The sequence below is a fragment of the Peromyscus californicus genome, unplaced genomic scaffold (genome assembly GCF_007827085.1).
Source record: "Peromyscus californicus insignis strain IS unplaced genomic scaffold, ASM782708v3 Scaffold_22__1_contigs__length_63687245, whole genome shotgun sequence".
NCBI classification, from domain to species: Eukaryota; Metazoa; Chordata; class Mammalia; order Rodentia; family Cricetidae; genus Peromyscus; species Peromyscus californicus.
The window spans coordinates 21,456,886-21,470,988 of record NW_026294525.1 but is presented as its reverse complement, the minus strand read 5'-3'; the positions used below and the strand labels follow the sequence as shown (position 1 = coordinate 21,470,988).

The 14,103-nt window shown below is 43.9% G+C and overlaps 1 protein-coding gene across 4 annotated transcripts in view; it reads left to right on the top strand.

Annotated features, from left to right (window-relative positions):
• The window catches only part of Utrn (utrophin), a 497,313-nt gene that overhangs the window by 15,858 nt on the left and 467,352 nt on the right, over nt 1-14,103 (top strand). The window contains exon 1 of one of the 4 annotated variants that reach the window (XM_052751046.1): nt 6,471-6,522. The exons of the other annotated variants lie outside the window; for them this stretch is intronic. Coding sequence (XP_052607006.1) covers nt 6,486-6,522 — 37 coding nt within the window. The 5' untranslated portion in view covers nt 6,471-6,485. Of the gene's footprint in view, nt 1-6,470; nt 6,523-14,103 lie in introns of those variants that run through there. 4 annotated transcript variants of the gene reach the window in all.

The window sequence follows — 14,103 nt, the reverse complement described above, 5'->3', positions numbered from 1 at the left end:
AGGAACTGTCAACATTTTTCTTTGTTTAAGAAGGTCTCTCACTGGATTGGAGCTCTGGCTGGCTCCTGGTAGTCTGCCTGGCCATTACATACCAGGGATCCACCTGTCCCCATCTCCGTGGTTTTGGAATTGTAAACATACCACCATACCTGACATTTTTGTTTTTCTCAGGCTTTTGGGGTCAAAACTCAGGTCCAAACGCTTGCAAGGCAAGCATTTTACTGACTGAGCTGCAGTATAATGTAGATTAACCCTTGAGATGGTGGCTTGCCTACCCCGCCATGGAAACCGGTTTCTTTCCTTCTTCCCTTCGCTTCCTCCACTCTCGGGTTGACATTAGTTAGGGCTTCCTGGGAGTTCTCTGCTCTTTGTGCCTGTGTCTTTGAATGCTCAAATCTCTAACGTTTGTTTCTGTGTGCCATGGTGCGGCTTACGCCTGAATTGTTCTCCTCCGATCCTGAGCCAGCTGCGATTCTGGCTCCGTGTGGTACAGCCTCTTACCAGTTTTGCAAACTCAAGGTCTGTTATATTATTATTATTTTTTAGCATCTATTTTGGTGTATGTGTGAGTGCCCATGTGTGTGTGTATGTGTGTGTGTGTGTGTGTGTGTGTGTGTGTGTGTGTGTGTGTATGTGTTTCGGAAGACAGCTCGTGGGAATGTTTTTCTCCTCTCACTGTGTGGGTTCTAGCGATAGAAATCTGGCGATCAGATTTGGGGATGGTAAGGGTCTTTACCAGCTGAGCCATCTTGTCAGCCAGGAAATCTAATTTCATACATATATATGAAATTATATATGTATATACATATATATACAGAGTATATGTATATATGTGTATATATAATGTATATATGAAGTCACTTCTGTCAAAGCTGTGTAGCTCCATGACACAGCAAACACAAGAGTAGCCTGTCATGTATGAGTATTTTCACATGAACCTTCTTTTGGTGTGCAGCTGGCTAGGGATTCTTATTTGTTCAGTTCAATCATTTATAACCTATCTTGTGTTACAACATCCCCCCCCTACACCTCCCACCCACACCCAAAGAATAAGGCCCTGGGACCTGGGATGGGTGTGGTGTCTCATGCCTTTCATTCCAGCATTCAGGAGGCAGAGGCAGGTGGATCTCCTTAAATTTGAAAGCTGCCTGGTCTACATAGTGAGTGTGAGGTCAGCCAGGGTTACACAGAAAGACTCTATCTCAAAAAAAAAAAAAAAAAAAGAGGCGGGACCTTTATAGCAGAGAAATCTAGTTAAAAATAGGACTTGGGACTTGGTATATCTGAAGTGATGGAGCTGGAATGGACAGCCTTACTTGCTGCCCTTTCAGACGTCCTATCAATGCTCTGCTCTGCATATAATTTAAAAGGTTTTGTTTTCTTATTACGATTTTGCGCTACAATATTTATGTGAAGGAAATTATAGAGGAGATATATTTTTTGAGACTGATAGACCCCGTCAAGGCCGCCTGTGAATCACATTATTTCAAGTTAATTCTGTAATGACATAGATGTATGGTTGTGCTTTTGTTTTGAACACTGACTGGGCTCTGAGCTCCAGGCTGTGTGTCAGAATCGCCCTCCTGGATTCTGACTCAGGAATTTCCACAAGCCCCGAGGGTTTTTCCTTCCTAGTGATTTGGCTTAGCCCTGAGAGACCCAGCCTTAAAGTGGGAGTGGCCGGAATTCCCAGGAGCGAGGAAAGTGAGTCAAACGTTGTTTATTTTTACTTAGAAACATTTCCTGGTAAACAGTTTTAAAAGGTAATGGTTTTCATAATATTGGACTTTTACTTATTTATTTATTTTTTTGATGCCTCATATAATTTGGAGTTTGGGCTGTGCTGAGAGGAGGTAAAACATGGCAAAGTGGGTCACCAGGTGGTGATGAATGCTGCTTTGAGTTCCTGTGGCATTTGAACTAGAATGTCCCATCCAAATACTGAGTGTCCGGGTGCGGTTTCTTCATAGGCTCCTGAGTCACGCTTTAGAGTAGTTTACCTCTTCCTTCTGGAAGCCTCACAACTTGCCTGGAACTCCTTCCTTTTGCCCGAGTGCCTGCGCATTGAGTGCTCTGGTCACTTCCTTGTGAAAACTCAATATTATACTTTCTCCTTTTCAGACAGAATCTCACTATTTAGTTCTGGTTGTCCCGGAGCTCGCTTTGTAGACCAGGTTTGCCTCAAACTCACAGAGATCCTTCTGTCTCTGCCTTCCCGTTCTGGGACTTGGGGTTGTACACCTCCATACTACCTGGTTGTCTGGCTGGCTCCCTCCCTCACCCTTCTCCGTTCCTTTCCTTTTCTTTTTTTCTTTTTGAGACAGGGTTTCATGTAGCCTGCATGGCCCAAATACTGAGATGACAGATATACACTCATCTGCCTGGTTTATACAGTACTGGGGATTCTTACCCACGGCTTCATGTGGGCTAGGCAAGCTCTCGACCAACTGAGCTACATCTCCAACCCCTTAGTATATCTGTATCTTTATCTATATATCTCTATATTGTAACAACTAATCTTAAAAGGTCTTATTAATTAAACAAACAAACCGTAAGACAGATATTGGGGTGAATTCTGAAAGATCAGAGAAGCAGAGCAAGCCACAGCAAACCTCACCTTGACAACTTCTCAGCTGATCCTGTTTCCTCAAACTGGAAGCCTCTGAGTCCTCACCCGAGTGGATCTCAGCTGAACTGCTGCTAAAAGCCTAAAAGCTTAAAAAGCCTCTAGTTCCTGGTCCTCATGCTTTATGTACTATGCTTCCTGCCATCACTTCCTGGGATTAAAGGCGTGTGTCTTTCCCAAGCTGTCAAATGCTGGGATTAAAGGTATGAGTCACCATGCCCGGCTGTTTCTAGTGTGACCTTGAACTCACAGAGATCCGGATAGGTCTCTGCCTCCGGAATGCTAGGATTAAAGGTGTGTGTTACCATTGCCTGACTTCTATGTCTAATATAGTGGCTGGTTTTTTCCTCTGATCCTCAGATAAACTTGATTGAGTTGCACAAACAAAATATCACCCCAATATATACTTTCTAACACATTATTTTCAAAAGTGATGTTTGTGATTGTTCATGGGGAAAAGAATTCCTCCATTCATGCTCTGTGCTATTTTTCTGATTTTCTTTATGCTCAGAGAGAAGTGCTCCCTGCTTTTACAAGTCTAAGTAACTGATGTTTAGCACTTTTGTTTACTATGTCTGCTCCCTTTGAAATGAGGCTGCCTCTCATTCTTTTAAAACCAGTGAAATTTTGAAAAAGCGTGATTTGTACGTCAAACGAGGATCAACTCGAGTTATAAGGGGACAGGAGAGATGGCTCAGTGGTTAAGAGTATTGGCTGTTCTTCTAGAAGACCTGGGTTTGATTTCTAGCACCCACGTGGTGGCTCACAACCACCTGTAACTCCAGACCCAGGGAACCCAGTACCCTCTTCTGGTCTCTTCGTGGGCATGGCATGGACATAGTGCACAGATACACGTGCAGGCAAAACCACCTATACACATAGGATAAAAATAAAGAGAAGGAGGAGGAGAGGGAAAAGGTGGAGTTAAATGGATCATGACCATGGTAGCATGTTCCGTAGGGATTTACAAGAACATCCCAGGGGGCTTGTAATATCTTTATGTTTAGAGAACCCAGCGGAACTAAACCAAACCAAACCCCAAATTTCTTGTAGACCTCTGCAGGAATAGCACTGAGTTGAACTTTTTAACCTCTTTGAAAGCTTCAGAAGGAATGAATGTCAGCGCCTCTCTGCGAAGGCAACCTTCAGGGTCCTTTAAGAGAGTAATTACTTTGTCATGTGCCTTTGTGTGGAATTTGAGCACATACCCCCACATTTGATAGAAGCCATTTCCTGGGCAGTTTCACATGGATAAGCTGAAGGGTACCCTGGATAGGGCCTGAGTGGCTTGCTGCCAATCTGTGATGGAACAGCGAATGTTGTGCAGACATTGGCTGCATTAAGAGTGGGGTGAGTTTTAACAACCCATTTAGGAACAACCATATTTAGATTTACTTAAAACAAGAGACCACAAAATAGGACCAATAAAATCTATCCCAAACAGACTTAAAAGCAAACTTGGGTTCCAAGTGATACAGGATCCAGTTGTCAGTGAATTGTTGTATAGCCTTGTGTGAAATGATACTGTCTTTGGAAATTTACAGTGTAAATATTGACTCAGAACTGAGAGGATGTTGCTGAATTTAATTAGTCTGGAAGATTCCCAGTCTTACCCTCAGAGCCTAGCTTACAGTAAGCTCATGAATCCAGCTCTGCATGTGTTCTGGTTTTTCTATCTCCATGGAGTTTCTGCAAGGTGTTTAAGGCAGTGGTTCTCAGCCTGTGGGTCACATATCAGATATTTGTATTACGTTTCATAACAGTAGTAAAATTACAGTTATGAAGTAGCAACGAAATTAATTTTATCGTTGGGGGTCACCATAACGTGAGGAACTGTATTGAAGGTTTGCAGCATTAGAAAGTTCAAGAACCACTGGTCTAGAGGATGGCATACTGCAGAATGTAAACATAGAAAGGCATCAAAGTTCATTTTTGCCAATTTGACACAAACCTAGACATCTCTGGGAAAAGGGATCTCAGTTGAGCAAGCCGAGGTGAGCAAGCTAGTGAGCAGCATTCTTCCATGGCGCTGCCTCAGTTCTGGCCTCCCTGTTTCTGCTGTGTGTTCCTGCCCTGGTGACCCTTCACGATGTCAGCAGAAATAAACCCTTTCCTCCCCAAGTTGCTTTTGGCCATGGTGATTATCAAAGCAACAGAAAGCAAACCAGAACGGAAGGTCTGTGTTTTCAGATGTGCTGCTGCTGCTTAGTTCTAGAGCATGATAGAGACTCCATTTCAATACTGTTCATGGAGAAAACTCACAGTAGATTATCTTAACTCACATACGCATTTTCAAGAGACACGAGCTGTTACAAGTTTATCTAGAGACCCACACACATGTGAGTGCTTCCTCTCTGACTCAGAATTAGAGGTGGGCAGATCCTACCCTGGAACTCCTGGCATCAAAGGCGAATTGCTCAGAGAGAGGGTGAAATGGCCATGTGTGCATGAGTTCCTCTGTGTGTGCGTGTGTGCGCGCGCGTGCGCGCGCACGCACATGTATGGGGGAGTGCACAAGCCCATACGTATACCGAAACCAGAGGAGGTCAGCAGGTGTCCTTTCTGTCACTCTCTGCTTTATTCTTTTGAGGAAAGGTATCTCTTTGAATACGGGGCTTGGCTGACAGCTAGAAAACCCTAAGGGCCCTCTTGTCTCCACCCCAAAAGTGCTCTCGTTCCACAAGCCATGTTTGCTTGCGATTTGCATTCAGATCCTCAGGCAAGCACTCTTACCCACTGAGATGTCTTCCCAGCCCCCAAAGGCATATGTATTTAAACAGGGTACACAAGGAGATCAGAAAACATTTTGTCTTCCTAACAGCACTTCCTTAAACCTGCCCCCCCCCACCCCCCAATCCTTGGTTGCAGGAGGCTAGGTTGTTCTGTGAAGACTACCAGGGTCCTGCTCTGCCTAACCAGTGGACTTGTTCCTCCTCTCCCACCCTTCAGCTTTGAAGTTTCACCCTTCAAACATCAGGATGTATCAGGAAGCATTCTGCCCTCGCATCACTGTTCCTGACTCCATGGTTCCCCCTTGCTCTCTCTGTGTTTCTATTTTTGACTCCTGTGGCTTTTGAATATGCTTTCCTCTTTTGATTCTTTGATGCCAGTCGTTAGCAGAATCTCCACACACAGTGAGTGCTCAGGAGAAGGTTTTCGGGGCTCCTCCTTGGTTTTAAAACACTAGACTTTTTTTTTCCGGAGCTGAGGATTGAACCCAGGGCCCGCAAGCGCTCTACAACTGAGCTAAATCCCCAACCCCAACACTAGACCTTCTTGTATGCATACTTTTTGTTGTTGCGCTTCAGCAATGGCCACTCCCCAGTCATCAATATTTGGTGCTGGGCACACAGTTCAATAAGACACATCTTCCCATTTAATGGGTCTTTGGGCTAGCTGGGGTGAAAAACAGAAATGGGTATCCTTAAATGAAAACTAGTTGATGTGGAAGGTGGCTGCTGTGGGATGTCATTCTGTATGCTGTGAGCATGTGTTGCTCTGATTGGTTGATAAATAAAACACTGACTGGCCAGTAGCTAGGTAGGAAGTATAGGTGGGGTGAGCAGATGAGGAGAATTCTGGGAAAAGGAAGGGCTGAGTCAAGAGTCACCAGCCAGACACAGAGGAAGCAAGATGACAAGGCAGAACTGAGAAAAGGTACCAAGGCACATGGCTAAACATAAATAAGAATTATGGGTTAATTTAAATGTAAGAGTGAATCAGTAACAAGCCTGAGCTAGTGGCTGAGCAGTTATAATTAATATACGTTTCTGAGTGATTATTTTTTTTTTAAGCAGGCTGCGGGACTGCGGGGGCTTGGTGGGACTGGAGAAACCTTCTGACTACAGGCGGTGGGAACATGGAAGGAGGAAAGCCAAGCTCTTGCTTGGGTGAGGGTAAGGAAGGGCTGGGTACGAGAGGGCTCTTATGAAGGGAAGTTGGAGTGGGCCTTGAAGAATGCATGGGAGGAAGCCATGTGGACAGTGGACAAAGAACATTCCAGGTGGTGGACAAGGAACAATGTATTTTAAGTCTGCAGCTGGTAGTTGACCATGACTGGGGTAAGGTGGATGGGGTAAGTGGACAAGGGGGCCAATACGGGATTTTAACTAGGCCCCTGTATCACTGTGTACTGTTGTCTGTGTGGTAATTTGACTGGCAGTACGAATGATAGATTTAGAAGGGTGCAGTATTGGAGGGAAGCAGTAAGCAATTAAGAGTTTTGAAAATCATTGGTGTTGCTGTTTGTTGTTTACTTTTTGACTCTTTTGTGGGGCCCACCACCCAGCTCCCACAGAAATATACACGGAACCTTATTCTTACTTATAAATGTGTGGCCTTAGCTTGGCTTGTTTCTTGCCAGCTTTTCTTAAATTATCCTGTCTACCTTTTGCCTCTGGGCTTTCACCTTTCTCTCCTTCTGTATATCTTTTCTTTCCTTCTTATTCCATGTCTGACATGTAGGTGGGTGGCTGCCCCCCCCTTTATCTTGATCCTTCCTCCTTTTCTCGTTCCTGAATCCTCTCTTCCCAAATTTCTCCTCCTATTTATTCTCCCTGCCTGCCAGCCTTGCCTATCCTTTCTCCTGCCTTGCTGTTGGCCGTTCAGCTCTTTATTACACCAATCAGGTGTTTTAGGCCAGCAAAGCAACACAGCTTTACAGAGTTAAACAAATGCAACGTAAATGAATGCAACACATCTTTGCCTCTCTAAAGAAATGTTCCACAGCATACACAAATGTAACACATCTTAAAATAATATTCTACAATAGGCTGACGTTAGAGATGATGGGGATTTTGTCAATAATTCATTAGGCGATGGTAAGGGAATGGTTTGAGTATGGTCAGTTGGTAACCACAAGCAGAAGGTCTCAACATATGTGAGGCCTCAGTGTAAATGTCACATTCATGGAATGAGCTTTATTATAATTAATTAATATGAAAATCCAAAGTTGATGTTGGGTGTATTACTTGATCAATCCTTCCTTTATTTATTGAGACAGGGTCTCTTGCTGAACCTGAAATTTGCCAATTTCTGCTGGTCTACTTAGTCAGTTTGTCTTGGACATCCTCTCTTTCTGTATCCTGAGTGCTGGGATTACAGGTGGCCATTATGCGTGTCCATTTTACATGGACTCTGGGGATTGAACTCAAATTTTCAATTTTTAATATCTGTTTCCTAAAATGGGGTCTTATGTGTCTAGGCTGGCTTCAAACTCATGGTCCTCCTACTTCAGCCTCCTGAATGCTAAGCTCATAGCATTGTCCACTAGGCCTGGCTCGTATATAATTTTAAAATAAGTTTCAGTGGTATTGTCTTAGGGTTTCTCTTGCTTTGATGAAACACCATGACCAAAGAGCAAGTTGGCTCACATTTCCAGATCATAGTCCATCACTGGAGGAAGTCATGACAGGAAGTCAAACAGAGCAGGATCCTGATGCAGGAGGCAGGAGCTGATGCAGAGGCCATGGAGGGGTGCTGCTTACTGGCTTGCTTTCCCTGGCCTGCTCAGCCTGCTTTTTTTAATAACACCCAGGACCACCTGCCCAAGGATAGCACCACCCACCATGGACTGGGCTCTCCCTCCATGATCACAAGATGAGGAAATGCCTTGGTAAGATCCAGTTGTAAGGTATTTTCTCAACTGAGGCTCCTTCCTCTCTGATGACTCTAGTTTGTGACAAGTTGATACACAAAACCACCCAGTACAGGTATTTGTATCCCCCCCACCCCCTGCCTATGTATTCTAGAAGATAGGATATACTTTAGGACAAAGCAGATAAATTGAGAAAATGGTTTATTCATGCAACACAGAGCAAGAGTTCTTTGTGAAGATAACAAAGAAAGAATACTAATCTCATTTTAAAGTGAGAATAATCATCTTGGGCAACTAAAAGAAAAATCTGTAGGCAAAAAGAGCCTGGAAAACCATCTCAGCTCAACTTTAATTGAAGACTAGGGGTGTTTCACATGACGCTCTGCAGATAATGTCATCCTCCGTTACCGATTTCAGCTTCAGCAGAGACGATGGAGTAAATGCAAATTAAAAATAAATCGAGAGCAGATGTTGAAAAATACCTTTCATTTAGGGAATAATTAAGCAGTGGAAAGGTCATTGGAGTTTAGTCAATAAAGCTGGGATGTGCTGAAGTCATAATTATTCAGCTAACAGATGCTTTCTGTCTGTGGAGCTCTGCCAGGGAGCATTTGGGAATGGTAACAGGAGGATGCTGTTGCTATCTTGTTGGATGGAAAGTTCCATCTTCCAAAGTCTTCTAATCAGTCGACTAACTTGAAGGTTGACTGTGAGGGGTGCCATCACAGAAGTTGTGGTTCATTAACGTCAAAGCAAAAAAGAGGACCCTCCCCTCCTTTTAAAGCTCTTGTAAGCATTATGGGCTGTGTACTGCTGATACCTATGTTTTTGGTTTGGCAAAATATATAGCATTTTGTCACCTTCATCTTGCTATGTGTCAGGTGCTCAGATTCTTTACAGGGTGCCCAAGGTAGAAGAAAGAGTTTATTGTGACTCACGGTTCCAGAGGGCTAAAGTCCTGTGACTGTCATGTTGGGGAGTATGACAGCGGATAGGTGTGATGCTGCAGCAGTAGCTGAAAGCTTATTTTTTTTTTGGTGGTGGGGGAAGTAGGAGAGAGCTAATTGGGAATGACCTGTGCTTTAGAAACTTAAAACCATGCCCAGTGTCACATCTCCTCCAACAAGACCACACCTCCTAATCCTTCCCCAACAGTTCCCTCAACTGGGGACCAAACATTCAATAATACGAGCCTATGGGTGATCATTCTTATTCAAACCACCACAGGAATCTTGACTTTTTTTCTCTTGTAGATTGTGGAGCACATTGATAATATCATTGAGAGAGCGAGAGAGTGATGGTCCCCCAGTTAAGAGCATGTACTGCTTTTACAGAGCACCCAAGTTCTGTTCCCAGCACCCACATGGGGTGGCTCAGAACCATCTGTAACTCCAGGTCTGTCTAGGAGATCTGATGTCTTCTTCTGGCCTCTGAGAGCAGCTGCACTTACCTGTGTACAGACCCACTTGCACACACACCCCTATGGACATAATTAAAGAATCTTATGAAGACTTGTAAAGTTTTGCGTATTTTATTTCTTCCATATTTCCTGAGGTTTTAGATTGACCATGGAATGAGCGTTAGAGAGGTAATTTGAAAGACGATTGAGGATACTGGAAGGTGAGGCAGTGAGGGGTTTTTGAGGCTTAATATTTTGAGTGTGTCACTGACCCCAGGGGCATAGGGAGCTGCTTTGTGGATAAAATGTATTTAATCTCAGGCTGGGGAGATGGGTCACTTAGTATGAGGACTGAAGTTTAGATCCCTAGTACCTATGTAAAGTCTGTGACCCCCCGTGCCAGGGTGGAGAGTAGTCTCAATGGCCATTTAGTCTACCTCGAATCAGTGACCTATAGTGTTAGTGAAGACCCTGTCTAAAAGTGCTTGGTTGAGAATAACAGAGGAAGACATTTGACAGTGACCTCCGGCCTCTCTCTTTCTCTCTCTCTCTCTCTCTGTCTCTCTTTCTTACACAGACATACAAAGATACATAAATATTTTAGTTAAGCTAATTGTAGGGGTGAGGAGAGAAGAGTTTCTCAAAAAATGTGATATATATATATATATATATGTGTGTGTGTGTGTATACACACACACACACACACACACACACACACACACACACACACACATATATATCTATATATTTGGTGGGGTGGTGGTTTCACAACAGGGTTTCTCTGTGTAGCCCTGGCTGTCCTGGAACTCACTTGGTAGCCCAGGCTGGCCTCAAACTCAGAGATCCTTCTGCCTCTGCCTCCCTAGTGCTGGGATTAAAGGCGTGGGCCACCACTGCCTGGCTGTATATAGTATTTTAATGCTCTTGTTTATGCATATTTTTTGAAAAGTATCCACAATTCTGATACATATTCTTTAAAAAAAAGTTTTATCATATTATTTATTTATTTATTTATTTATTTATTTATTGTGTGTGTGTGTGTGTGTGTGTGTGTGTGTGCGCGCGTGTGCAAACATGTGTGCCACATTACAAATGTGGAGGTCAGAAGGCAACTTTTGGGAGTTGTTTCTGTCCTGTGTGTGGATCTGAGGGATCAAACTCAGGTTGTCAGGCTGGGTGCCATGCGCCTTTACTCATTGGGCCATCTCTCTGGTCTCTGGCTATAGTCTTCAGGGACATCTATGAACCATCAGAAAGTTAAGTTTTGGATGGGGCGACATGATGTGTAGCTAGGGTTCTGTGTTCACGGTACTTCCGTCTTTTCTGATGGAGATTAAAATGGCAATCCAGTATTCAGCTGTGAGTTCACTGACTCACAGCCTTGCTGCTACTCCAAGTCCTTTTTAGCCTCTGTGGTCCCAGAGTCACTCAGTCGCTGGATTGCTCAGATAAGGGTGAGTAGACACAGAGTTTGAAGGACAGAATTTGTGATATTGTTTGACCCAGTTTTGCATATAATGAATTTTTATTTGTTGACGAATCACTCCCTTTTGCTAAAAGTGGCAAATAATCAGACATAAATTACTAATTAACAGCCTGGTTCAGGTTTTAGTTATTTACGTTTTAATTAATGGAACTTGTGCTGCATCAAGCTCTATAGAGTGGGTATCAAAATATTTATTTATTTCTCTGATGTCAAAGGAAATATCCTCATAAGAAATATTGACTTACTTGTCATAGGGTCTTGCATAAGGCTTCATTCTTCCCACTCTCTCATGCCACTGAGGAGGTGAGGCAGTGTGTCCTTGCATCTCATGTCATATCTAGACCGGATCTTCCAGTTGACGTTTCATGGTTATGCATTTCTGGCCAAAGCCTATTGTTGAGATGTGGCCTCCCCCCCATCTCAGTTTTACTTTTTTTGTCCCTCTGATGGAATACCCTGACAAAGCAACGCCGGGGAGGAAGGGCTTCTTTTGGCTTCCACTTCCAGAGGTATACAGTCCGTCATGATAGAGAAGCCGTGATGGCAGGGGTAGGAGGCTCAGCGCTCACACTGAATTCATATTCAGGATATAGAGTGTGACCAGGAAGTGGGGCCCAGCTAGGGACAAGGCCCAATTCTTCTAGTGACCTACTTCCTTCCCCCAGTGAAGCTCCACCTCCTGAAGGTTCCAAGACCTTCCCGCACAGCACCACAAGCTGGGGACCAAATGTTCAAACACATGAGCCAATAGGGATCATTTCACATTCCAAGCACAATGCCCCCCTTGTCACTTAGTGTCCTTTTTTCAGTGACTTTTGTGTCCGGCCTCACTGTTTCCTTCTAAAAGTTCCTCGTGTTTTACCATTTCAATATAATCATGGATGATCTTTCCAACAATATGTTCTCTTCCTGGTCATTTTGTCTTTTATCCTGGTGGTTACATCCTTGACTTGACCATCATGCACTGTTTGATTTCATTATCTTAATTTTAGGTCTCCCATTTTCTGCTCCCCAATGCCATCTATTTCCAGCAGTCTCTGACCCCAGGAACACTGCCGACCCATTGACTCTAACACTGTCACCATGCCCCCTTTGCACACGCTCCCTTGTCTTTTCTATCCCATCATATCTGAGTTAGTCTCCTCCCCTGGTTACGCTGAGTTCTTCATCTTCCTGGATGAACGTCCATGCAGGGGAAGGTGTTTGGATCACAACAGAGCCCTGGTCCTTTGTCCAAATGCCATTCATCATCACAGTGGGGACCTTGATGCTGCACGACTGAATGCCTTTCCCACTCTCCTGGGGGCTCGTTTCATACTGACTCCCCAAACAGTCACCATTTTTGTCCTGACTCTCAGTTGGTGACATTGCCAACTATTGTCCTCAGAAAACGGAGGTCAACTGAAGAGGAGTCCATTTGATCCCACACCAAGCATTAGAGACAAAGTAAGATGGTGACTGAGAAATGACCCCTGGAGAAAGGACCCCCGGATCTCTCTCTAATGCTTCATCTGTCCTTAACCAGGGCTAGCCAAAACCCAAGGCTAGCCCAACTCCATACATGGTATCTTTGTCTCTTTTACTTGCTTAGTAGAGTTCTTCTCTTTTCTTCATCCCTACCATCTCCTCATTAGTGGGTTCCTTCAGGACACAAACATGGTTTGGTTTTTTTTCTTCTCCTGATGGACCTTCTTCTGGTCCTATCTGTCTTCTGCTACCTCCACCCTCCCCTGCTTCACTTTAAGAAATGATTTCTTAAGAGCTCTATGTACCAACAGTTGCAATTCCAATCCTTTCATTCTGTCTTAGAATCACACAGATCATGGGTCACCCCTACCAGGCTGCTAAGTTACTAGAGATCTCCATGTTGCAAAATCCAGTGTCCTTTCTCCAGGGGTCATTTCTCAGTCACCATCTTACTTTGTCTCTCAATAGCATCAGCTTAGACCCGTTTCTCTCTTCAGCTCATACTATAGTTTGAATTGTCCTCTAAGTTTCGTGTGTGGAAAACTTAAACCATAAATCCATGTGTTGACAGTGTTTAGAGGTGGAGTCGTTGGAGGTGAGATGAACATGAGCATTCAGTCTTTACACAGTCTTCCATGTGTGATGTCATGGATTATCCAGGGTTGGATTGTATTACTGCATTCACTTTGCTACAGTGAGTTCTCATTGGTATGCCTGCTCTGTCTCATGATGTAGTGCCCTCCACTGAGTAGGGATAGAACAAGCATTACCACGTTCTCGGCAGATACCGGTGGTATACTCTTTTATATGGCTTTTGTACTGTGAGTTATATAAACCTTTATGCTTTGTAAAGTATCCAGTCTCAAGTAATCTCTTATAACAATGGAAAACTGACAAGACAGCTCACTAAAGCTAATCTCAACCCGGTGATAATGTGATCCTTTTCACAACAGAAGTAGACCATGAACTCTATAATGAGTCTCCATTGTATTTCTTTTCTTTCTTTTTTTAAATTTTTTTTTGTTTTGTTTTTTGTTTTTTTTGAGACAAGGTTTCTCTGTGTAACAGTCCTGGCTGTCCTGAAACTCTATTTGTAGACCAGGCAGGCCTTGAACTCACAGAGATCCACCTGCCTCTGCCTCCCAGTGCTGGGATCAAAGGTGTGCGCCATCATGCCCTGCTCCCATTGCATTTCTAATAAAAGCTAAAGACCTTTAGGTGATCTACAGGGCCCCATGGTTCTTAGGCTTCACCTGCCCTTCATCTTTTGTGCCCCTTGTATAAAAGCAGGTTCCTCTCAGTTCAGGGATTTCTTTTGCCCTGTTTGCTCTTCCATCTTTATGACAACTCCATCTTCGGAGACTTGCTTGACCACTCAGTTAAAACAGCAAACCTTCCCTAGTACAGCATCCTCCACCATGGTCCCCTGACCCCTTTTCTCCCCATGCCAGTCACTGTGTCCCGCTCCAGAAGTGATGTGTCCCTATGCTGGCTGTGTCCTCTGTGAGAATGCAGACAGCAGCAGGGAG